Raw genomic sequence first — 25,972 nt, 5'->3', positions numbered from 1 at the left:
GGAAGAAGCGAAGTGGGGTCCGGTTTTCACACTTTTATTGTAAAGCTCGGGAATAATTACACGGGTCTTTCATTGACAGCTCAGCAAACAAACCGGAAACGAACCGAACCCGAGGGGGTAGGGGCGGTGCCTGCGCATGCTCGCGGCGAGGGGCGGGGGAGGGGGGGTCAGAGAAAGAGAAAGACAGAAAGAGACAGAAATCATTACAAATCAACGGGATTGTGCTCGCAGCGCCAGGGATGGGGTGGAGCGGGGGCGGAGCAGGGGCCCTTCCCGGGAGGAGCGAGGCGGTGGGAAGTGGCACGAACCAAGAGAAACACGACCCCAGTGCGGGCACCTGACGCGCCCAAAACCCCCCTCCCCGAACCCCACCCCCCAACACACGAGAGAGACACAGCCCCCCTCCCCACTCAGATTACCCGAGGAGACACAGTCTCCCGCTCCCCATGGGCAGACATACCCGCCCGGGAATCCCATGGGCGAGACACAGTCCCCCCCTCCCAGAGAAGTCCCGCGTGGAGATGCCCCCTAAGAGACTTTCTCATGGCCAACACAAGCCCTCCCAACACCAAGAGACCGCCCGCCCCCCAGGGAAGAAATGGCTCCAGAGGCCAGGCCCTCAGGAGAGAGAGGTATCCCAGAGCCCCTAGGAGAAAAGACAACTCAGAGCTGCCCAGTCTTCATCCCAAAGTGCAGGTCAGAGACATCCCCCGAGGAGATGCGGGAGGGCCAGAAACATCCCTTCCCAGACATGCTTCAGAGATAGCCCCCTTCCCTGGGAAGAGAGATGGCCCAAGACTGACATGCCTAAGTACCCCCAGGAATCCTGGGAGGAAAACAGGCTCCTCAGAGAGCCTGGGTAGGGGGGAGACATGCTCCCATGGTCCCCAGTGGGAATGCATGTCCCCCAGAGACTCCCAAGGGGAGAGATACGGCCTAAGGAGCCCCCAGAAGTGAGGGATACCCCCAGAGACCCTCCCACTGGGATGTGAGACACGCTTCAGGGACCCTAGGAGAGAAAATATGTCCCCAGATACCCTCCCCCTGCCAAGAGACATGCTCTGAAGTAGGGGGGTGGGGACCAATTAGGTCCCCTCTAGGAAGACACTGACTGGGTCAGGCTGGGTTTGAGGGGGGTCTCCTCTGGCCAAATGTCGCCTATTTGTACATAAAACTGTACGCGACACAAGGCATTGGGGAAAGGCTTCACAGACCTAGGACCAACACGGGTGGCCCCAGTGCTGTCACCCATCCCCTGCCCACCTTTGGTTTCACCTCTCGAGTGCCCAGGTGGTAACAGACTCAGTGCCCCGACCCCAACCAGGGGGCTAGGGGCTCTGTCTTTGCCTGTGGGAAGGGCTCCTCCTCTGTGCTTCTCAGCCCTCCCAGCCACCTGGGCCACCCCCTTCCTTCTGGCTTCTCCATTGTGCAAAATGCTCCTCTTCCCTTCCACTCAGTGCTCAGGGGTCTCCAAGACCAGGGCAGTGTGCCCAGGCCACCAGGGGCTTCTGGGGGGAGACCACTGACCCCAGGAATGCCTCCTGTCTGGACCACCCTCTCCACCAAGCAAATGGGCCTGATACAATCTTCTTGCCAGAATCCTGACCTCCAGGACCCAGGACAGTCCTCAAGACAACCGCCCCACCAGCTGGGCACCTCGTATTACCAGCTCCACCACTATTGCACCTGCCCCGTTTGTGCAGGGGGAAGGGGCTATCTCTTTAACAAGCCCCAGCCCACTTCCTGGGTCTCCCCCAGGGAAGGAGCCTTTGGCCAACCCCTAGACCTGGTTGCTGCCACCCCAGCCCACTCTACCCCCTGCCCTCCGTAGAAGGGCTGTGTATGCTGGGGCCACCAGCCTAACAATGCTCTCCTTCCTAGCACTGTTACCCTAAGGTAGGGGCGAGGAGCAGAGAATAGGGTGATTCTTCAGCCCCCTGGCTTTTCCGAGGTGGAGGTGGGGTCTCTGGGGTTATAGGAGTCAAGACCCCAGTAGCACAGCTCCCAAAGGCACCAGAAGACCCAGCAGCCTGTACCCACCCCTCCCACCCTTGGGCCACCCCCAAGCTTAGACTAAGTTAAGCAAGGGCCATACCCTGAGTCTCCAGCCTCCCAGCCTGGGCCCCTGGGGAGCTGGAGAGGTATGGGCCAAGGCAGTGGGGGTTTCTGGAAGGAAGAGGGACTGAGGCTTTGAGATGGCCACAGTGGGAGATGGGGGCTCTGCAGGATGCCCCTCACACCCTGGCCCCCTGAGGTGAAGAAAGGAATCCCACCTCATCATGGCTGACTGGGCTTCTCTGCCCCCAATCTCCCAACCCCCTCCCCCATGGGACCCCTGACCCTGGCAAAGGGAAGCCCAACTGGAAGAAGGGGGCCTGGAGCCCAGGGTGCCCTGAGGCAGCCCTTCCCACCCCCTGAGATCAAGGCAATGGTGGTTTTACAGGCTGACGGGTCAGTCATGGCAGGGGCTGGGAGATGGGGGGCAGGGAGGGGGCAGGAGGCAGGTCCCCCCTACTGGGGGCAGCAACCAGCCACCCCCTGAGCAAACCTTCCTGCTCCCAACTCACCCAACCAGGCCAGAGGCACAGTCATCCCACCCCTGTCCAGCTGCCCCCCACAGCCTCAGGGCCCCTCTGTGATGCTCATCTGGATGTGGGGGGCCAGCCTGAGCGGGGATCCCCCCCAGGGCACAGCGCAACAGTTCCAAAAAAATAGAGATTTGTATTTTTAAAAAAAATTAAATAAAAGCCCAGCTCTGCTGATAGGCGAATGTTACCCCCATCCCCACCCCCACCCACCCGTTGTTTCCCTGGCCTGCACCCCCATCCCGCCACGGCCCCAGGGGTATTTACAACATGGAACAATAGAGGCCTGGGGTAGGGGGCACTGCGGCAGGGAAAAGGGGGCACAGGGCAGGTTCCCCCCCCAGGGGTCCCCCAAGACAACACAACATCAACAAGAAAAGTTGCAAATCAGGCAGAAATGGGGACATCATTCCAAGGTCCTTATATACAGACACTGCATGACCAGCAGGGAAGGGGGGCCCGGATGGGACCAGGCATGGGCATATGGCAGGCAGGTGGGCCAGCCCAGGAGCAGTACGGGAAGACAGGCCTCCACCCCACTCCCACCCCCATCCCCACCCCACCTTTGGTAACAAAAGCCCTTCAGGAAGCCCCTGGTGGTCAAGAGTTTCCTCTGGGAGTACCCAGGGAGAGGGGCTCCCCAGTTCAGCCCTGCTTCAGGGCTGGAATAGGGGCATCCTATCCCCGCCCTGGTCGGCCATGCGGGAAACGATGGGTTAAAAGTGTGCTGCCCACTCTTGACTCCACCATCTGCCCAAGTGAGAGGGTGCTCCCTGAAAGTCGAGGGAAGGGAGCCTAGTCATGGTAGAGGAGCCCTCTTGGGCATCAGCTGAGAGGAGCCCCATAAAGGGAAAAAGGGACTCCTGGGGGCTGGGGGCTGAAAGAGGGAAGAGGACCTGGACCCTGCATGGGGGAAGGGCCAGCATGGTCATGAGGCCAGTACTCCCCCCCAACTCAGGGCCCTGGCCAGGAAGTCCATGCTGGGGGGGTCAGGAGTGGGGGCCCTGGAATGGGCCCATCTGGAGCTGACCGGTGGCTGGGGGAGAGGGTGGCCGCCGGCCAGAAGGGGGCTCACAGGTAGATCTCGCGCTTGGCCGTCTGGGCAGATGCCGGTGTGGCTGCGGGTGGGAAGTCCGAGGTCTGGGTCAGGGGGATTTCCTCCAAGGTGGCCGAGTCCTTGCAGGAATCATGGCTACTGTGGGAGAAGGCACTGTAGGAGGGCAGGAGGCGCACGGGGGCCGTTTTGGTGTTCCGGTCTTCCGGGGGGCTGGGGCTGCCGGCGCCCGCAGGCTCCTGCCCTCCTCGGTCCTGGTAAGGCACGAAGGTGGAGAGTTTGAGGGCGCTGCTCTTGGTCCGGCGGCTGGGAGACGACTGGCCAGGCATCCAGCACGTGTCAGAGTGGCCAAACTCGCTGCACTCCCGGGTACATGTGCCCGTCATGGCGACATCAGGCAAAGGGCGCAGGTCTGCAGGAGAGAGTGAGGACAGTGGTCAGGCAGGACAGCCTCCCGAAGCTCTGCTCCATGGCCTCCCACTGGTGCCTACACCCCGCCTCAGAACAGGGGTGCACGCCCCTCCATGCCCACTGAGCTCACAGGCACACATGCCCTTGCACCGTCCATCGCACACTTGCTCTCACACAGACACACACACACATACACACTCTCTACCTTAAATAGACACATTCCTTCCATCCTCACCCACCAAATCTGCCCTCAGACAGGTGCACAAACACACAACTCATCTTCACACTCCGTCATCTATCTCCAGACAGGCTCAAACATGCAATTCTGCCCTCAGGTAGGGGAGAGGAAACCCCTATCCTCATTTAAGGACGCAATCTCTCCTCTCACACACACACACACCCCTACCCTCAGATAGGTGCCAACACACAATTCTACACTGCGCATCTCTATCCTCAGACAAAGGTGGGCACATACCTTCCTCTGAAGCCCCTCAAGCCTCACCACGTTCCCAGCTGTCCTGGAACCCCGCCCCACCCCAGCACAGCAACACCCTGCTTTAAAGCCAGGGGAGCGGACAAGCTTCTATGTGGGGAGTTCACATAGAAGTACACACTCACACACCCACAAGCACACTCATGCAGCCCCTCCCCGCCTCACTGTGGCCCCCTACACCAACCACCATCCCTGGCCTTGCCCCGGCTCCCTGCCCAGAACACCCACGGGAACAGGAGTTGGCCGCCTGACATCAGCAGTAGCCGGTGTGGTTGCTGGGCAGCAGGGGGGTCTCCATGGGAACGGCTGGGCCATGAGCACTTCCTGTCGCAGTTGCCCCTATCCCGCCCTCGCTCGGGGACAGTACCAGGCGGTGACCCCCTCCCCGGAGGGACGTGACTGAGCAGCAGTGCTGGGACAGGGGCTCCCCTGGCACCACCCACCCTGCCTTGGCCTCCTGCCAGTGCAAGGTGAGGAGGGGACAGCTTTATTGTTAACCCTCAAAGCGCCGAGGCTCTTTGGTGCAGGGCAGAGCTGGGGGACCCAACATGGCACGGAGCAGAGTATGGGCACTGGGTGGGCGGGGCTGGGTGCTGGGCCAAGTCCCACAGACCCCAGACCCCAGACCCCAGAGCAGTTCCCACATACCTGGCACTCCACCTCAGGGCCTGCTCCGGCCAGCCGGCTCTGCGCGGGCACAAAAAGGACGAGACTAGCATGAGATCACACATGGAGGGGCAGGGCGGGGGCGGAGGGCACTCTGAGACCTAGAGCCTAGGATGTCTGACAAGGGCCCTGTGCCTGAGGAGTGGGGAGTGGAACTTTTCATCTTTTTTGGGGGGCGGGGGAGTTTGGGCTGAGGGAGGGGGCAAGACCCCAGGACAGCTCCAAGCTGGTGAGTCTCTCCACCCCAAGGGGAAGCTTATTCAGTCTGCCCCTCCGCAGGCCACCATGGATGCCTTCACACACGCACATGCACACGCATCACACACACAAACTGACAGCACACCCACCATCCACTCCCACGCTGAGCTCTGCTCCGGCCCAGACCGCCCTTCTGCCATCACCCTCCAGCCCCCTCCCACACAAGCCTTTCCCCTCCCCAGACCTGCCCGCTCCCTTTCCTCAGCCAAGCCCTCTGCTGCTCCTCCCCGCAAGGGACCATCATAGCCTTCTCTGAGCTGCTCATAGCATCCAGGGTCCCTCCCTTTTCTCAAGAGCCTCTCACCCCATTAAGGGACCCACATTACCTCAAGGTTCCCTCACTACTACCTGAGCCCCTGGGCACCCGTCCAGGGGCCCTGTGCCCAGGGAGGCAGTATGGTCTATGCTGGATGCAAGGGCTTTGGAGTCAGGGAGGCCTGGGGATGAGTCCCTCCCAGCTCTGTCTCTTCCTATGAATAACTTGGGGCAAGTGACTCAACCTCTCTGAGCCTCAGTTTCCTCCGCTATAAATTGGGCACAACAAAGTTCTCAGATCAGAGAGTAGTAGTGAGGATTAGATGAACGTGCCCCTGAAAGCACTCAGCACATGATTACTGCTGAACATACACCCAGAGCTCAGCACATGGAGGGTATTTCTAAGGTCTCGTCACCACTCCTGGGCTTTACTCCTTCCTGGGGTGTCCCGACCATGCTGACGCCCCTCACCGTTTTCAGGGTGCTCCATCTCTCCGATGCTGCCGTCGGGGGTGGTGCGCTCATAGTGATCCTCAGGCAGAGCCAGGGGCCCGAGTCGGGGCCCCGAGGATGACTTGCTGGATGGCGTCTCAGACTCCTCCAGACCACTGTCGTAGTAACTGTGCTGGGACGGGTCCTGCAGCTCCTGGGCCTGGCTGGTGGCGGAGAAGGTGACGCGGCGGTGAGGTAACTGCAGGGAGACTGAGTGTCAGTGCCGGCTTGCCAGCCTGCCCCGTGGGGCCACCACCACTCCAGGCCCCAGCCAGCCCCACACAGAGCCTCCAGCCCCCAGGCCTCAGCAGCAACCAAGAGGCCCAGCCCCCTGGCACAGCAGAATCCCCCAGAAAGCACAGATCCAGATAGAAGACTGCCCCTGAAGACTAGCACAGCTCCCAAGACAGCCAAGACCACACACTGCAAGTCCCAACATAGCACAGGCCCCAATGTTGTTAGAGCCCCCAGGCCACCACAGTTAGCCTAATCCTGTACAACCACTTGTACAGCACAGCTTCCCAAGACCGGCACAGCCTCCCTTTAATTCCAGAGCAGCCAACACCAGAATAGCATAATGCCACCCAACTCCCCTACTTCCAGCACAGCCTCTAAACACCAGCAGGCCTCCAATTTCTAGAACAGCTCCCTAGAAGCAGTATAGACTCCTAATTCCAAAACAGCTCACCAATACCGGAACCATCGTGTAATTTCCAAACAGCACCCCCTAAACTCCAGCTCCTCACCTGTCTCATTGCTCGTAACTTCCCATTGCCTCCATCCGAATGAGGTGCCAACCTCTTTCTGATCCTCTGTTCCTCAGCCCTGGCTTGTAATGCTGTAGGCAGCCTCAGGACTCCCTGCTGGTTCCCCTCCCACTCAGCCCGCCTGTCCCCACTTCATTCTCCTCCAGAGAGGCCTGGGAATGGAAAAAGATGGGAGGGAAGAAGGAAAGGGAGCCTGATAGCAAACCAGGGCACCTTGCGAGTGGGGAGGCAGAACAAGGGAAACCCCATCCTCCAGATGAGGAAATAGAGGGCAAGGCCCAGGAGGACCTGGGCAGAGGGGAAGGGGCCTGGCCTCCATCCTTCCAGGGCCTAGGAAGCCTGGCCTGTAATGGAGACTCGTTCTAGGAAATAGGAAGGAGATTCTGGGAGGGGCTGCTGGCTTGGTGGAGCCAGGACTTAGAAGCATAGACTGGAGGCTGCTGTGGGAGGAGTGGACCTGCAACAGGCTGCTCCCAGCCAGCATCCCTGCGAGCCTGCCATGGGTTAATGATCATCCCAGGAAGCTGGCAACCTCAGCTTGGCATTTGGCACAAGCAGCCAGTCACCCAAATACCCACCTAGGACTGACACGGGTTTTCCTGCCAACCAGAAATGAGGAGTTGTAGAGGGCGCCGACCCAGGGCCCCTGGAGGCCAGGGTGGGAGCAGCCCAGGCCCAGGGCCCTGCTGGTGAGTCTCCAGGCTCCCTCCAATCCTCTACGACTGCGAGTGCTGTTTTCACTCTAAATGTCTCAATAGGAGGTTATCAACATGGCTAGAGGAGGGAGTCCCAGGTTTGCAGACCCACCCTTCTGGTACCCCCATACCATCTCCACCCCACTGAAGGCAGCTGGGGTGGGGGAGACTGTCAGGACAAGGAGCTTTGGAGCTGACGGGAAAACAGCCCAGAAGTGCCTTCCCACCTTGGCTCCCCTCATCTTCAGGAATAGGAAACCCTTCTTGGGATCCATGTTGTAATCCAAAACACTGAAGGGTCGAGATGATGACAGACAAGGTCCCCAAAATTGACCTGGACATTGGGGCCTGGGAGGTTATGAAGGAGCACCGTCCACCTGGTGTTGGACTGAACAGGCTCCAGGAGGGGTCTAGGGGCACAGGGCAGTCTGGTGGCCAGGTACTTCTCTTTGCAATTTTCTTTCAAGACGTTAGCCAGCAGCCTTCCCTCCCTGCAGAACCCACACCCGGTAATCAAGGCTTCAGGCCTGCCTACTAGGCATGTCACTTGGTCTCTTGTCCTGTGATTCTTTTCTGTAAAATGGAGGGTTGGGTTATATGCAACACTAAACATTCCCTATAATTCTATGACTATCAAATCTTAAAAAGCCCAGATCCAAAATCTCTCTCAAACTCTAGTCCTGAAGTTCTAGATACTTGATGGATATTTCCAATTGGCTGTCCCGACTGGCCCTTCAGATTCAACATGTCTGAAACCAATTCTTTTTCTTCCATCAGCTTCTGCATTGGCAGTGATCTCATCACTATCCCCTTGCCCAGACTCAGAAGGATAATGTCTGCCTGTTAATCCTGGTAGCTCTCCCCTCATTCCCCATCCCTACCCCTTATGCCATTATCCCTTGAGTCCTTTGGGTCTTTTCTCCCCAAGCTCAGCCAAATCCATCCATCTGTCATCCCCACTGCCACCATCTTAGTTCAGACCTTAGAGTTTCAACCCCGTGCCTTCACCTCTATCCTCTTTAACTCCACTATAACGTCCAGTGAACTTTCTAAAACTCAGTTCATCCAAAGCTCATGAGATTTCAGGGGATCCTATTTCCTCTTAAAGAACTTTTTACAAGGTATTTATGTCACCTACAACCTGGTTCTTCCAGTGTCATCTCTCAGCTCTCTCCTGCGCTCTCCACTCCAACTAAAATAGTCCCCTTTCTGCCCCCTCCCTGCCTCCAGTGTGGTCATGCTCACTTCTACCTCAGGAGTTGGCTCACATGGTGAACCTCCTGCCCAACTCCTGCTCATCATTGAAGAGCTGGCTCAAGTTTCACATTCTCCTTGCACGGCCTGTGCAGGGTTTCCCATACTATCTATGCTCCTCAAAGAAAAAGAGGGGACACTATGGTCAAATAAATTTGGAAAACCCAGAGTTCCACAACATTTAACAGTGCCCCCCTTTCTTGCAGGCTTTGCAGAGCCTTTAACAGGCTGATGTGACAGTGGATCTCCTACTACCAAGAGTAACTTCGTCATGGAACCCTTTTTTATAGCGTAAATGGATAACAGCAGACTCTGGAAATCACATTTCCTGATGCTTTGTGTTTGAATTCTGATTCCATCACTAACTAGTTTTCACCTCTGTAAAATGAGCATCATAATGACCTGTGTCACTTAGAGTTATGAGCGTTGAATGAGCTAATTCATATAAAGTGCTTAGCATGGTACGTTGTACCTAGTATGTGCTCAAAAAAAATAGAAGCATGTACTGTAGTAACAGAAGTAGTAATGGAACAAACTGGGAAAAGCTTTACTCTGACACTTTTCACTCAACACTTGAGACTCTCAATTGCCTCATCTTTTCACTTGTATATCTTGAACATATATGACCATTTTCCCTCATGGTCTAGTACCATGCTGAGCACACAGTAGGAACTTGGCCTATGTGTTTTGATGATGACAATGGTGCTGTGGTTTGGTTGTATCTGAACGTTGGGAGAAGGTGTTCAATGTGGCTCCATGGACGGCCTGGATTGGAGCCAAGTAAGGGATAATCCCTCAGACCTTGGGAAAGAAAAAGAGATGAAGGAGCTAAAAGAATAGAATAGGTGGCACTAGCGAGGATAGGAACAAAAGAGAAAGAATGGTTGGTCAGCAGTTGCTGGAGGTCACCCTAGAGATGCTTATTTGTTTGGGAGAAATGAGATGAAACTAGATTTCATGTCCCCATGCCCCCAGTCCTCCAAAGCCCTCATGAGTTTTTACTTTGGGGGTACCCCCAGGGCACTGGGAGGTTTGTGGACAGAATCAGAGTAGACAGCTGGCGCCTTGGACCTCCTGGGAGTGTCTCAAGCCTCTTCAGTCGCCATGGAGACAGGCTGCCTCTGGACTCAAGAGACTCCCACAGGACCTAAGGCCCCTCACCCAGACTTTAGCCTCCCTCCCCTCAGGCACAGTCAGAGATAGGGCAGACCCAGGAGAGCAAGAAGTGAGAGATGGAGAGAGAGTGAGTGAGAGCCAGCAGCCAGAGCAAGGAGCTGAAGGAAGGGAACGGAGGGGGCAGGGCTGGGACACCTCAGCCCCAGGCAGCAGGGAGCACCCTAAGAGTGGGGAAGCAGAGTAGGTCAATCCAAAGAATTTAAGGATTCCTTCCTTTCTCCCTTGACCCGCCCTTCCGTAGCCCGGGCTGGTGATCATGATGGGGAGACACAGGCCAGAGGCAGCTAATTGCTGGGCTTTGAAGTGTTAGGATGAAGAGGCTGGGGAAGGGACTTGGGAAAATCTTGCCCTGAGGGAAGGTGGCTAGTATAATTAAGAGGTTCTCTGCCTTCACCTGAGGCAGGCAAGCTGCACTCCACACCTACAGGTGCTCTGGTCTGAGCTCTGTCAGGGGCTGCTCAATGTGGTCAGATGGGAAAGGTCAAGTCTCAGCCAGTGGAGAAAGGGCAGGACTTGGGTGCACCCCCACCTGCCCTCTCTTGGTGAAGGGTGTCATTCCTAGGGAGAAGGCCTCACAAACATTAGGTGAGGGGACATGTTGCCAGACATCTCCATTGGAAGGCTGCTCAGAAGGGCACTTTTCCCTGACATGGACATGGACTTGGGGGAGGATGGAGAGATGGTAAATTAAGATAGGGGTGGGGTCGAGGGGCAGGTCTAGGATGTGGGAAGGGGCAAAGAGAAGGGATGGGGAAATTGAGTCAGGACCTAAGGACAAAGGGCTGTTTCCAGTCTCTCTCACTCCTTCTCTCAGTTCCAGGAAAATAAGAAACCAAAACTCCAAAAATAGAGAACTTTATTGTCAGGAATAAGTATTTGGGACTGGGGAAGGGGAGCAAGGGCCCAGCCCCAGGAGCCTGGGGTGGGAAAGAGGGTGACACACAGTACACACAGAAGGCACAAATGGGGAGGCCACCCCCCCGACAGAGTCCCCACCCAGTTGCCCACTAGGACCCCAGGTCTCCCTCTTTCTCCTTCAGAAAAGCACCCACGGCTGGTCTCAGATAGAGACTCAGGTTGGAGTAGATTTCTCCTCCACCTTCCTCTCCCCTTCTGCCTCTAACCCCTCTGCTCACCTGTCCATCAGCCCCCACCTGCAAGACCCAGCAGCTGGTCCAGTGTCCCAGGATTTAACAAGTCACAGGCCTCTCCCAGCGGGGAGGAGGCAGAGAGGAGACCACAGAGCACACCCTTCCTCAACTTTCCCTCAACCTGGTTGAGGCAGCAGGGTCATTACCAAGGCCTCAGCATCCCCAGATCTTTGGTCCCACCTCCCACCCTGGCTTGGGCTGGCCCCGCCATGGGCTGATGAGTTCACAGGCTGACACACCTGCTCTGTCACTCCCACACCTCGGTCCAAATGGCCCCATGGTAGGGGTGGGGCAGGGGCCGGGGCGTGCTGAGCCGCAAGGGCTGGCCTACCTGCTTGCTGGGGTATTTGGGGGGGTTGGTGCGGTAGCTGTAGTCGGAGTACTGCTCAGAGCCCGTGGACGTGGTGTCCCCAGTGCCCACGAATGTGTTTGCAGGCGGCAGGTCCTGCACCACCTGGTGCTTCTTGGAGGCCGAGGGTGACTGGGGCTGCAGCTGGATGGAAGGCAGTGGGGAGTTAGAGCGGTAGTGGCGGCCCAGGTCAGGGCTGCCTGGTGGGTAGTTGAGGGGCAGATGGATGCGGGGGCTGTCCCCAGGGGCATCGCTCATCAGGTTGAACTTGAGGGACTTCTGCAGCCCGGCCTCATCCTCATCCTCCACGGGCTTCACAGGCTTTGGAGACTTGCTCTTCTTGCCCTTGCCTTTGTTTCCCTTGGAGGCTTTGCTGCTGGGCTTGGGGGCATACAGGTCCTTGGTTTCCTTCTTCCCAGCCTGGTAGCCACTCTTGGCCTCCCGCTGCCGGCAGTAGCGCACGAGCACTGCCAGGGCAATGAGCAAGGCCACGGCCACAACACCAGCCACCACACCAAAGAGGATATTGCCACGCTGCTTGGAACGCTCGTATTCTGGATCCCCAGCAATGTCGATGTCCAGTGGTGTGTCCAGGCTGTGGCCCAGCAGGGTCTCCAGCAGTGTGCGGTTGGCCAGGGTCTCGTTGACATAAAGGTGCACCAAGGCTGTGCCATAGCGTGGGGGCTTGCCACGGTCACTGACCTTCACCACTAGGCGGTGCAGCCCATGGTGGCGACGCTCAATCTCCTTCTCCAGGGTGATGGCACCTGAATGTGACCCAATCTGGAAGAGTCCATAAGGGTTGCCACCAGCGATGCTGTAGGTCAGTTCGGCATTGACACCAGAGTCAATGTCCTCAGCTGTCACTTGGCTGACTGTTTCACCAAGACGTGTCTGGGGGGTTAGCAGACGGTGGGAAGTGTTGGAAGGGGCAGTGATGAAAGGTGCATTGTCATTCTCATCCAGCACATTGATGGTGACACCAACGTAAGCTGAGCGAGGTGGGACGCCACCATCCACTGCCTTCAGCTGGAAGGTATAAGTGCTCTGCTGCTCCCGGTCAAAGCTCAGGCTAGAGAGGATGGTGCCCGTGCCATTCTGGATAACAAAGTCACCGTTGTCCTGCTCCACCGTGAGCTGCACCCGGGCATTCTCCCCCTTGTCCCCATCAATGACTGTTACCATGCCCACAGGACTCAGCGCTGGCATGTTCTCCATCACTGAGAAGTTGTAGCCACTCAGCATAAATTTGGGGTCATTGTCATTGCAGTCCAGCACATTGACGAGGACAGTGGCTGTGCCCTGGAGGCTGGGGCTGCCCCGGTCGGCTGCCACCACCTTCAACTCATAGCTGTCCCGCTGTTCCCGATCAAGGGATGTCTTCACCCGGATCTCTCCTGTCTCAGGTGAGATGGTGAAGAGGCCCTTGGCAGCTGGCTCAGGCTCCAGAGAGTAAACCAGCTCAGCATTGGAGCCCGAGTCGGCATCACTCGCAGTGACCTCAGCGACCACTTCACCTGGCTTATTGTTTTCTGGGAAGGCGACCTCAGTGATGCTCTGGGTGAAGACGGGTGCATTGTCATTAACATCTACCACCTGTACCTTGAGGGAGTTGGTGCTAGAGAGTGGGGGGTTGCCGGAGTCCACAGCCACAATCTCAATGGTGTAGTCTTTGACCTTCTCGTAGTCAAGTGGGGTGGTGGTCTGAAGGAAGTACTTCTTCTTGCTGTCGCTTCCTGTCTCACTGGCCTGGCGTAGCTGGAAGGGCACATCACCAGCAACTACACAGGTGACAGCTGCATTCTCTCCCTCATCTCGGTCAGATACCTGCACCAGGGCCACAGCTGTCTCCTCTGCTACATCCTCTGAGATGTTAGCCATCCCGTCTTGATGGGTCACCAACCCGATGCCCCTGATCTCAATGGTGGGGGCGTTGTCATTCATGTCCTTCACAGTCACCACCACCTGGGCACGGGCACTCTTGGGGTTGGTGCCTCGGTCCTTGGCAAGCACTGAGAAGCGCAGGGTACTTAGGTCTTCACGGTCCACGGGGCCCTGCACAGTGATAAGCCCAGTGTTCCTGTCCAGTCGCAGAAGACGCCTCACAACTTCAGGTGCCTGGTGGAATGTGTAGTCAATCTCTGCATTGGCACCTTGGTCCGAGTCATTGGCCTTCACCTATAGGGCAGGGGAGGAAAATAGGGATTGGTTAGTCTGGGGATAGCAAAATAAGGGACGCATATGCTGCCTTTCCAACGAGCATGGCAGACGCGACTAATCTAACACGGTACCCTTTCCAAAAGCAGCACAGGTACTGCCCTTTCCCCAGTCCTGACACTGTGGCAGAGATTACCCATCTATTTCCCTGAGATGAGACAGGGCAGAATTAAGCTCTACTTATTATTCGTGTACTAGTCTGCCCAAATAGGCAGATCGAGATCCAACTAGCAACTAGGGCAGCCCTTCCACCCAACTGAACCGGCCTTCAACCCCTCTGAAGAGCTGGAAAGGTGTGAGTGGTAGAGATGGTGTGTATGCATATGTGGATGATATGCATGCATGTACACACACGGGAACGATTGTGTGATTATGTGAGAAGGTATATTTGTTTGTACACATGTGTGTTTGCACGTGAGGGGAGACTCACATGCCCACCTGGAGGCCACAGGTGAGGGGATTTCTTTTGAAAGCAGCCAGGTAGGGATGTGGGTCAGAGGGAGCCCGCCAGGCCACTGCTCTGTCAAACAGAGCAAACCGGGGAAACCTGTTTTAGCAGCTCCTTCCCCTCCCAGCTGGGCTGGCGCTGGCTAGGCACCAACTTGAGGAATCCGGCCGAGCCTGCAGCCAGGAGGGAGGGGTTGGTGTAGGCCACAGAGCCTGCTGGCAGCGGGCTGGGCTCCCAGCATCAAACAATGAACTGTCTGTCCCTTTGCAGTGGGCACGCCCTCCCACGCCAATGCCGACGCACACTCAGCCCAACTCTATACAAACATGGGTGGTAATGGGGCAACAAGAAGCAGGTGGGAATGGCCGTGAGGTACTACTGGTCAGGGAGAAAATGAGCGTTGGAATTACATCACAGCCAGATGGAATATGATGGCAGTAGGGGTGGGGGTGGGGTTTGGGGGGGAGGATGAGACAGGCACAACTTGGCAGAGTCTCTGCAGAGCAAAGCAGGAGAGTCCTGGGTTCAAATCCCAGCTCCACCACTTCCCAACTAACTATGTGGCTTCAGGCCAAGTATTTAACCTCCTCAACCCTCAGTCTATAAATGTGTAAAATGGGGATAATAAGAGAACCTATTTCACAGGGTTGTGGTGAGGATTAAATGGGATAATACATGTAAAAGTGCTTAACACTGCCTGGCACATGGCCAGTGCTCCCTAAATAGCATTTACCCCTCTTTGTGTCTGTCTATCCATCCATCCTCCTATCTGTCCATCCCTGAAAATCAGTGCTGGGCACCGCACCTAGTGGGCCTTCCAGCCACTGCTAGTCTCCTCTCCTTCCTGCCAGGACTTTTTCGACAGTGGAGATACCTGGGTAGAGGTTCCCAGCTACCCTGGGCTCTGCTCCCCGCTGTGGGAGCCCAACTCTAACAGTTTCCCTTGCCCCACCCCCACCTTCAGTCTAACTATGTGTCACTGACTTTTTCATTATGATTCCCACCGTCTCCCTGTCTCCAGATTGGTCACCCAGCTTCTTATCTGTCTCTCTTGCCATCTTACCTCCCTTCGTCTCTGTCTATGACTTGACTTCTGTCTCTGCCTCCCTCTCATCCTTGCTCAGTTCCTTCTGTCTCTTTTCCACTGCTGCTTCTCTCCCATCCTCTTTTCTACCCTGTCGCCTCTAGCCTCTTCTCTGCCCCACTCTCCTGCTTCATCGCCCTAGGAGGTGTTGTAGCCACTACACACATAGGCTCTGAAGCCAGACTGTTGGACATGGCCAAGGTGTGACCTGAATACATCGGCTAGGTGCTATCAGGTAAGTTCTTAATCTCTATGGGCTCAGTTTCCCATTTGTAAAATGGGGATAATGCTTACCTTGTACTGTGGGGATTAAATGATATAATACACATTATGTGTTTAGAACAGTACCTGACACCTAGGCTATTATTATTCGCCATCCCCGACTGTCTGTCTCCCTGTTCTTTCTCAGTCTCTCTCCTATAGGTTCCAGTCCACCAGCCTCTAAATAAAAAGACTGAAACTCCTCCCCACGCTTCACTTCAGTTTTGAGGGTACAGGACGAAGGGTTTCTTAGGAGGGGTAACGGTGTGCAGGCCAGGCTGAGCCCTCCTCATCTCCCTCGCATCTAAGATAGCCAGCTTCAGCCCACGGGGAAGGAGAAAGGAGCTGGGGCTGGCAGGAGGCCAGGGCCAAGATGACAGTGGGAGATACGCCCACCCGTCTGCAAGGACGCTATCTTTGCTCCCTCCCAGGCTCTGGCCCCACCAAGCGGCCCAGCCCCTGGGGCAGTTCCCATGGAGAGGGGTGCTGAGAACTTCAACAGAGGCAACCAACTCCCCCGTGCCAAGCACCCCACACCCATGGCACCCCATGTCTAGGGGAGGAAGCAGGTGTACAGACATCTGAGTACAGTTTTCTAGAACTCTGAGGACTCACCTGGCTAAAATGGTCTCATTTGACTTTGTCAGGGAGGGGCAAAGTAAGGCTCTGTCCTCCAGCTTCAGTAAAATCTCATCTGGTAAAGGGCCCCTGGTTAGGAAGATATTCTCATCTCTAGAGAGATTCTACTTGGACAAAAGGTGATTCTCTTGTTCCAACTCGGCTCACTTGGCTGGGGAGGAGGGTATCACTTTGACTTGGGAGGGGGTTTCTCTTCTCAGCGGTTTCTCCAACTTGAGTCTGATTTGGGGATGGGGGATTACTGTTCATATGCTATGTCACTGTCACCTAAGTAGCTTGATAGAGGGAAATATCTATGATATTGATAGAGGAAATGACCAGCTGGGGTGGGCTGGGGCTTGTGGGAAGATCTCACCAGGCTGGGGATGGGGAGAAGAGGTCTTACTATAGGATCCTGGCAATTTCGCCTCTAAGTGAAGGGAACTCTCACCATGTTGGGGTGGGCTCCCATTTCTAAAGGTGTGTCACCCTGACAGTTAGATGGAGGGGCCTCTTACCTGGATGACCGAGTGGCCTATGGGGCTGTTCTCAGACAGCTCGGCCTCATAGGAGGGCCGCTCGAACTTGGGGGCGTTGTCATTGGTGTCGAGCACAGTGACTCGCAGCAGGGCACTGCTGGCGCGTGGGGGGCTGCCACCATCCTGCACCTTGATGGTGAGGTCATAGGAGTCCCAGCGCTCCCGGTCCAGGTTGCCCATCACGATGAGCTGCGGCTGCTTCCCCTCCTGGTCCTCTGCCACCTGCAGCCCAAATAGTTCCTGGGCCTCAGGCCCGGCCTGCAGCTCATAGGTCGCCACACCATTGGGGCCAGCATCACGGTCCGAAGCCACAGGGATGGAGAAGAGTGAGCCAATGTTGGTGTTCTCAGGGATGGGCAGCGTGATGACTGGCGAGGCGAAGTTGGGTGTGTTGTCGTTGATGTCCTGTACCTCTATCTGGCCCTCTAGCAGCCGGGGACTGCCATTCTGCACGAGGTCCGTGATAGACACCTCAAACTCCAGGATGCAGGGCTCACCAGGGAGCTGGTTCTGGCACTCACGGAGCCCCTCACGGTCTATAGAGGTCTCGGTGGTGAAGATGTCGCCTGTCTTGCCATCTACCCGCAAGTATGGAGAGCCTACCTCTAGTTTGTACAGGTGGCCCACATCTGGAAAACCGTAGTCGGCTGCGAGGCTCCCAATGAGGGTGTTGGGCGGCTGTTCCTCCGGCACCTTGTACACCACCCGAGTGGCATGGCCTGGTGATGGAGCCAGCAGGAGCAGCAGTGCCAGCAGAAAGGGGGACAGCAGCAACCGTTGCCCCCTGGGGCCTGGGCTGGGCCTCAGGGGCCCCATCCTGGCAAGCTCCAGAATCAGAAGGGCTGCAAGGGGAAGAGGCAAAACAGGCAGTCAGCCGAGAGGAGGAATTTGGCCCTGAGAGAGCTGCTCACATCCAGCTCCCTATCTCCCTCTCCCCACCTACATGTGACTCTCCCACCAGGAGAGCTCAGCCCCAGCACAGAACCCTGACTCCAGAACCCAGAACCCAGAGTCTCACCTTTAGCTGGGTGTAGCAGCAGTGTCTGCTCCAGCTGGAGGAGCTGGTAAGGGGCTGGAACAGGTCTAGAGCAGCGCCTGCCCATGGAACGCCCTGACCCACTGACACTCCCTCCTCCTTCCCTGCTCTCTCCGCTGTGCTTTGCCCAACACCTCCTTCTCACCAGCATCCTGCCTTAGTCACCCATGGTAATTACCCTGATACTGAGATAGGGAGAGACAGAAAGTGGAAGGGTGAGGCCTTGAGCCCCTCAACATACACAGTAGGACAGAGACATAGGCACCCTTTACATTCCCCAGACCCAAGATCATTACTGCCCGCACTGAGGGCCACTCAGGTTGGCTGGAGAGGGAGGGGATAATGTCTTGTTTCTCTCTCTTCTGAGATGCCAAGTCAGTGTATGCATATGAAGTACGACAGACATCTCAAATCCCTCTTTTCTGACAATAATCACCCACAGTGTCGAGTGTCCCCCACCCCCCATGAAGGGTCAGCTTGAACTGGGCACCAATCAAGGCTTGAAAATGGTTAGGGTTGAGGAGTAGGTCTTAGCCCTCCCCAATCTCCCTGAGCCTGCACCCATGTGTGCACATACACAGTCACCAAGCTCCCCTCATCTTCCTCTCCTGCTTCTACTGGGGGGAAGGGAGACAGCAGGAGGGATGTAGAAGAAGAGAGTAGAGGTCAAGATTGGGGTCAGGACTGACTTGCCCTGGAACCGGCAATGGGAGCTGCCCTGGCCTGTCCTTAGCAACAAGGAGCCCAGCAGGTCTAACTGGGACAGAGCTGCCAATGACACCACAGGCCTTTCCTTGACCACTCCCCCTCACCCCTGCTCACAGGCTCTCAGTGAACATCTGACTCCTATTTGACCCCTATCCCCACAAACATCCAGCCTCTATTTCACACCTGGCCCCTCCCTTCCTTAACTGGTCCAGTCCCATCTCATACCTGCCTCTCCCTGCTCTCCCCCAAATCCTTCCAATTAGAGCCCTGTACACCCTAACCAATCCCAAGCTGTGCCCCACCATCACCACAATAACCCACTTTAACTGCCCATCTCCCCCAGTTGTAAGGCTGTGCATTTGCAGACCCCAGCCAGACCTGCCAGCTACGGTCCCAGTCTTGACTCCTTCTCCTCTCCAACAAAACCACGGCCAGCCCCTCTATTCAAAGCCATAGTCTTTGGCCCAGCATTTTCAGCAGAGGGCTCAGGCTCAATCTCCTTTCCCCACCTTGCCACTTGCACCTGGGATACCCGCCCCACACCTGGCAATCCCACCCCAGGCCCCATCACAGACCACACCCACCCTACGGAAGGCAGGCTCTGGTCCCCCAGGAAGTCTTCCCAGGCCCCTTCAGCCCACAGTGACCTCTCTTTCGTTCAACTCACAGCCACTTATTGTCTGCCCTAATCCCGAAGCAATGAATCACTGTGCCGCCTGGGACACCGCCCGGCCGTGTTGTTCAACTCCAGTATTGTGCACCTATTCCTGTGTTCTCTGCCTCTCCAGGCAAGTGCCAGACATCCTGAAGGAAGGGACAGGGCTCCCTACACTCATCCCCCAGCCCCCACTCAGGCACTTTCACAAAGCTGGCACACTGTAGGTGCTCATTCATGCATTCAATGAATGTTTACTGGGTGCTTACAATATGCCAGGCCTTGTCAAGACAGACGCAATCTGCCATCGTGGAGCCGACACTGGTCCTAATTCAATGACTATTTGTCAGTGTTGTTTGGTTGTGCCCATTTGGCACATATAAGGCAGCAGTGTGGAGAAGAGCCGGGACTGTGACATCACAGTCTGGGGCAAACCCCAGCTGTCCACTTCCTGGCTATAAGAGCTGGAATAAATGATTTAGAGCCTCAATTTCCTTATCTGTAAAATGGGGATAATACTACCTATTTCCAAGGGAATTTGAGATCATGCGGACTAAATGCCTAGCACACAGTGAGTACTCAACACATGCTCCCACAAAGCACTTACGATTGTACAGTCATTCACTGCTTAACGATGGGGATACATTCTGAGAAATGCGTTGTTAGGCAATTCTGTCCTTGTGCGAACATCATAGAGTGTACTTACACAAACCTAGATGGTATAGCCTACTACATACCTAAGCTATACAGTATGAATCTTACGGGACAACAATCGGATATGTGGTCCATCATCAACTGAAATACTGTTATGTGGTGAATGACTGTAGTTACATAGCTGTTTGGGAAAAAATGTGAATTGTTTGTCTTTCCTTTAAGACTGTAAGCAGAGAACAGGAGAGCCCCTGCTTTGTTTACTCCTCCATCTCAGGACCCCGCCCTGGACACGGCACACAGGAGGCACTCAGTAAAAGCTCCTGAGTGACTGATTCTTTTAGCTCCCAGACTTAGCCTATCCCGGCACTCTATGTGTGCTCCTTGCTTATTTCCTTGCCCAACTCCCCTACTCCACTGAGAACGTGCTGGAGTCAAATTTAATTCCTCTCTGTTTAGGTCCATAATGCTCACTGAACGCTCACATTCCTTACACTAGTCAGCCACCTCACTTCCTCCAGCGGCATTAAAGTGCTCAAGGTGTGTGAGGCCGTTATCAGATTAGTGTGTGTTCCCAGTTGCAATCTTAATCTCTTTAAAGGAGGGAGGAATTTATCTGATGCTCCATTTGGATCCACCCTCTAGCCGCTTCCCCTCTGCCTGCATGGACCTGGCATAGGGCTCATTTTACCATCAAGCTCCCTCCCAAACAAACACACCTGTCTCCAAAGAACCTCATTCCCTTCTGGGCACCTTATCCTGGCCTCGCCTGCCACCCCCATAGCACATACAGCATAGGATCACCGTATGCACCAGTTCCATGCACGGGTCTTGGCAGGGTGGGGGTTACATGGGAATTACCCCAAACCTGACAAAGAGGAGAAACAGGGCAGTGACTGTCTCCACTCATTCTCCAGAGGATTCTTAACCTTTTTGGGTCACATCCCTCTTTAAGAATTTTATGAAACTATGGTGCAGATTTTTCCAAGAAAAATGAATGCTCACAAATTTTGGTTACAAATTCAGAAGTCCGTGGTCTGGCAGAGTCAGGGTGACTTTGATTTGTAGCTGCTCCAAGAGCTACAGAGTAAGCCCCCACCTTGGGGCTTCCTTCCCCATCTCAGGGTCACGAGTTGGGGCTCTAACCTCAGGTCTCCCAGGCAGCACAGACACAGCATGCTTGTGACACCCCTCCATACACACATTCTCTTTCTCTCTCACTCACCCTGTCACCCTTAAGGAGATCCCTTGCCTCCAGCCAGCAGAGGAGTCAGGAAAGGATTGTGGTATCCAACTTCTAGGTTGGAAAGAGAACCACAGATGAATATCCAAGGCAAGGAAGGTATGGGGACGAGGAAGGGTCCTGAGAGGTAGGAGGGATTTGGGGGCGGAAATGGGTTACCAGAGTAGAGGCAAGAGCTGAAGAGCGTTTAGGCCCTTGAAGCACCGGGAGAGTTCCTTTAAAATGAGTATTATCTGGCCCCACCCTTAGGAATTCTGATTCTGGAGGAGGGACCTGAAGAAACTCCCAGGTAGGAGAGTGGAGGCAGCAGGATGCAGTGGTCCTGGACCATCTGGGAACAACTCTGAGATACACTAGGTCCTTAAGAAAAAAGTGCAAACTCTATTATCACTTTTACCATCATCATCATGCCAGCTAATGTTCCCCGAGATGTTACTACACTTATATACCTTATCCCATCTAATCCTTCCAACCCTCTGACATGGTTATTATTTATTATTACACCACTCCTCATAGTATAGATGATAAAATTGAGGCTCAAAAAGAATAATTAATTGTCTTAGGTCACAGAAGTAGTAAGATGAGTCAGGATTTGAAAAATAAGAATGCCCCTTCACATTCCAGAGTCTGGGGAAAGGCTGGATGGGGGAAGGGGAAATTAACAGAAATCATGTAGGCTAGAATATGGTGTTTGCTATTCACTCTCCCTCCCCGCTCCCCCGCCCCCCCCAACGTCCCTGGGCTCCCAGACCTGCTTGGCAAGGAGGGAAAGAGAAGGAGGGCCGAGGGTTCACGGACTGAAGGACCCCAGGCCTCCCAGGCTGCTCCTCCTCACCCAGAGGCCCATAGGGATGCAGGGATAGAGTCAGAGAAGCCAGGAACAGCAGTGAGGTGGGCCCTTCCTCACCTTGGCCCCCACCATCCCTGAACTTTGTCCCGGTGGTTGGTTATCAGGAGTCATTAGTCCCAGACGGAGGCCTTTGAAGTGATTAGTGCTTTATCTGCCCTTCCCCAGGTACTGGCTGCCTTCCTGGCAAAGGTGTCCCTACCTCTACCCAGTAACACGGGCACCCAGGACGGAGAAGCCAGAGCCTCAGCAGAGACAGTGACTCATTCTTCTCAGGCCTAAGGAGCACAGTGAGGTGTGAGGGGGCAGAGTCCAGGGAAGGCCAAGGAAAACGCCATCTGTTTCAACATCTGCAGAAGCAGTAGGACAGCAATGAGGGTTCACGCAAACCTTCGCTTGCAGCCCACCTCAAGGAGCAGGGTCCACTTCCTGCTGAATGCTGTGGCCAGAGAGGAAACACTGAGGCAGCCATCACTGTCTCAGTGACCAGGTCAGTTCTGACCCACGACCCTCACCCCTGCACTGTTACACAACAGCCATCGCCACCCTGGGCACAAAACACCAAGCAACAAAGCGAACATCTAGGAGAGGAGGGTAAGCAAGCAGGGCTGTGTGGGGTGGAGCTGTTCAGAGGCCTCCCACAGAGAAGAAGGGCACAGCCTCAGTTCCTCTCCCTTCTCTCCCCCAACCCTCTATTAGCCTCTGCAGGGCTTCCAGGCACCTGCTTTCTTGAGTCAGATTGTCAGGGTTCAAACCCTTGCTACTACTTCCTCATGGCGTGACCTTCACCAAGTGATTTCACCTTTCTGAACCTATTTCCATACTGTGAAATGGAAATAATAAATCCTGCCTCTTTAAGTTATTTGGGAGGATTAAATGAGATCTGATGCATTAAAGTCTATTACCATGTAAAGGACAGATATCTATATATCTATATCTATATTTCAATCACTGAATAGAGCATGTTATTTCTAGCATCAGGCACACAGCAGGTGCTCACTGGTTCAATAAATAAATGAACCAATACCCTGCCAATTGGGAAGACCTATGAAGGCAAGGACAGTGTGGGTGTGAATCTTACTATTGTACAGCATCCTCACCCCCAACCAGGGGCTCTGGCAGATGGTAGGTGCTCAGTACATCGTTGAAAGACTCTGCAGCACCAACTATCCTTGCTCATGGTAGGGGCAGCCCTCACTGCATATCAGAAGGGCCTCTTCCATCTCCTCTCTCCCAGCTCCATTCCCACTCAGCTCCTCCCCCACCTTGAGGCCCTCTCCTGGCCCTTCCACCCCACTCTTCCCAGCGCTTAGCTCACTATCTCCATCTTGCCCAGCTCCCCTGCTCAAGTAGCCACAGCAGCGGACCTCTGCCAGGAGAACACCAGACCAACAAGACACCCCCTTCCAGCCGAAATCCCTTTTGGAATTGGAAATTGGGTGGGCGGGGGAAGGGGGACAAACCAAACGCGGCCAGAACTGAAACCAGGCTTGCTCCGCCACCACACGGCCCCTGGCCATCTCTGGAGGCGCTTCTCATCGCTCTCTCCTCGATTCCACCCCGTGCCCTGGTCTAGTTGTAATCACAGATTTCGGTCCTCCCAGAACCCCACGTCAAGAAGGTACCCACCCCCCCACCACCTCTGGGCTGTCACAAACATCACCTGGGTGCCCTTTCCCCGCAGCTACCGAGGGTTGGCCCAGAGCAGGTAATGGAAGGCTCCCTCCGTCTTCCGGCACGAGTCCTGGACTCTGCCGGCCGTGGCAGCCCCCTGTCTACACGGTCGTGGGCAGCGGGTGCTCCCCGCACACACACACCCAGAGCGTGGGGGTGTATTTGGGGGAGGGCGGCCGCACCCCGACTCTGGCGGCGCCGGGCCTCCCAGGGCTCAAGGCGAGACGGGGGCGCGGCGCGGTAAGAACGCGCCTCGGCCAGCGGGTCCCCTTGCGCCCCCCGCCCCAGGGGCCGCCGCAGGGAATCCCTCCTCCTTCGCATCTGGGCCTCAGCCTCGGGTCCCCCGCAAGCGGGCGTCGGCGGGAGCCGCGCAGCGGGCGCCGGGAGGGGGCGGGGAAGGAGCCGGCGCCGGAATCACAAAGCGGCGAGCCCGGCCCGGAGGCGACATTCTGGGGAAACAGACCCTCTCCGGCGGGCGGAAAACGGTCTTTGCCCCGCGCTCAGTCCTCAAAGACCTCAAAGCCGCCCCGAATATTTCCTGCCAGAAGGAATCGTCGCCGAACAGTGCTGGGGAAACTGAGGCCAGAAGTCTGGGCTACCGAAGGTAGCTGGGGGGAAAGGGTGCGAGTCCATTTCGCCTACCAATTTTGTTCCTGCGCGTGCCGCGACCTCCCTTCTGGCCCCAGGGCCTTGCCCGCGCACACGACTCTGGCCTGCAACTGAGATCCCGCGCAGGGGGCGCCCAGGTGTGAGAGGGACCCAGGTGTGCGGGACCCAGGTGCGCTGGGGACCCAGATGGCTCGGAGAATGTAGCTAAATGGTCCGAAGAGAGTCGCAAACACTGCCCCAGGCTTGCACCCTCTGCAAAGGGACCTAGGGCCCTGGGGCCCAGGAGGGATGGCGCGGCCTGCCAGGTCCAGCTTGTTCCGGGAATACCCGGCCAGGCTGGCCCCGGAGTGGGGGTGGGGGAGGCGCCGGCAGGGAAGCCGGTCCGGCCGGCCCCTAGGGTTCCCGCTGTGAGGATATTTACAATAACAATGTTGTGATTAAGGTGAAGGGGCGCTAGGGGCTCCCGGTCGGCTTCCCCTGACGGAATCCGGCCTCCGAGGGAGAGCGGCAGTGTGTGTGTTTGTGTGTACACGCTGCAAGGTACACACTGTTGGTACAAGGTGTGTGTGACACCCAGTGTTAAGATGTGTGGAGCAGTGGATTCTGTGCTAGTGACGGTGAGGCGCTGCTGTAGGTGCTACTTACTGTGTTAGGGTGTGTGCCGGCAAGGCGTGTGCTGAGACACTGGGTTGTGTGATTATGTGGGTGCAAGGGAGGGGTGCAAGCCAGACCTGTGTTGTGTACCTATATTCTGGCCAAGGAGTGGGCAACATGATTTATGTTAGGGTGCGTTCCTTAAAGGAATATATGTGTATGAGGCTAGGTTTTGAGTGTTCATCTGGCGAACTGTGGCCGTGATACTCATACACGAGGGACCGGGATTGTGCTTGTGTGTCCACGTCGCCGAATGTCACACCCGCTGTGTTCTTTTGCTCTGCATGGCCACGGGTTGTGTGTGTCCGTGCTGCTGAGAGTGCAGACACTGAAGCGGATTTTGAGCTAGTGACGGTGCCCCAGTGGGCGCTGGTGTGCGGGAGGTATGTCTGTGTGCACATATGTACGTATAGGTGTACATATGTCCGTGGTCTGGCCCTCCGGGTGCCTGCGGGGAGCTGGAAGCGCCTGAGTGATCCGAGCTGGTCGCCCAACAAGTGTGTGCGCGCTGTGGATGAGGGTCCTCGCTTGCTTCGTCCTCGAGGAGCGCCCCCCACCCCCCACTGGGGGCTTCGCGCTTCCCCCAAACCATCTCCATCTCGTGCGCTCTGGGGAGTCCCCTTATCCCCGCGGCTCCAAGCGCGCCGGGGTGCGGGATGCCCAGGCTGGGGTCCGATTCAGCACTCCCTCTCCTCGTTCGGCTTCTCGCCGCGGACCTTGGAGGCCAGGGTGCCCCGGCCGCAACCCCCGCTCGGAGCTCCCAGCCGCCCCCACCTCAGCCCCGGCGCGCTGAGCACCGACTGGGCCCCGGTGGCCTCGCTCCGCTGAGCGCCCCTCCCTCAGCTCCCGCCGGCCATGGCCGCTCCCGGCCGGGAGCCGCCGCCGCCTCCACCTCCGCCGAATTCTTACCCGCCTCGGGGCAGCGCCGGCCGCCGGCCCTGCAGTCCATGAGCCGCCACTGGCCCCGGCCCGGGCTGCGGCTCGGCACGGCTCCGGCTGGCGCTGCGGTTCAGGCTCCGGCTCCGGCTGGCTCTGGGCGCAGCAGCCCCGGCGGCTTCGCGTCCGCGCCGCGCTCCCGCTCCCCGAGTGTGAGGCGGCGGCAGCGGCGGCGGCGGCGGAGCC

General features: G+C 56.4%; 1 protein-coding gene across 5 annotated transcripts; it reads right to left on the bottom strand.

Moving 5' to 3' along the window:
- PCDH1 (protocadherin 1) lies at positions 1-25,972 on the bottom strand. 5 transcript variants are annotated; one of them, XM_014850256.3, is made up of 6 exons: positions 17,792-18,231; positions 16,753-17,615; positions 11,589-13,784; positions 6,194-6,413; positions 5,192-5,230; positions 3,916-4,051 (listed from the first exon to the last, which is right to left on the bottom strand). In XM_014850256.3, the coding sequence occupies exons 1-5, from the start codon at positions 17,958-17,960 to the stop codon at positions 5,205-5,207; spliced, it is 3,474 nt and encodes a 1,157-aa protein (XP_014705742.3). In that variant the 5' UTR covers positions 17,961-18,231; the 3' UTR covers positions 3,916-4,051; positions 5,192-5,204. The 5 variants fall into 5 exon arrangements, with proteins under 5 accessions (XP_044636608.1, XP_044636609.1, XP_014705741.3 ...); XM_044780673.2 differs by lacking the exons at positions 5,192-5,230; positions 17,792-18,231 and adding an exon at positions 25,760-25,972 and having other exon boundaries at positions 1-4,051; XM_044780674.2 differs by lacking the exons at positions 5,192-5,230; positions 17,792-18,231 and adding an exon at positions 24,230-24,457 and having other exon boundaries at positions 1-4,051.

The sequence above is a fragment of the Equus asinus genome, chromosome 9, assembly GCF_041296235.1.
Source record: "Equus asinus isolate D_3611 breed Donkey chromosome 9, EquAss-T2T_v2, whole genome shotgun sequence".
NCBI lineage: Eukaryota > Metazoa > Chordata > Mammalia > Perissodactyla > Equidae > Equus > Equus asinus.
The sequence above is the reverse complement of the archived record's forward strand: the minus strand, read 5'-3'. Positions and strand labels throughout refer to the sequence as shown.

Bases quoted from the DNA above. Each gene is read 5' to 3' on its own strand.
- PCDH1 (XM_014850255.3), bottom strand. From the start codon at position 17,960: ATGCTGGTGAGAAGGAGGTGTTGGGCAAAGCACAGCGGAGAGAGCAGG. The intron at 13,785-16,752 runs GTAAGAGGCCCC...CCTGCCCTATAG, and splicing joins TAGGCCACTCGGTCATCCAG to GTGAAGGCCAATGACTCGGA. The intron at 4,052-6,193 runs GTGAGGGGCGTC...TCTCTCCTGCAG, and splicing joins GATGGAGCACCCTGAAAACG to ACCTGCGCCCTTTGCCTGAT.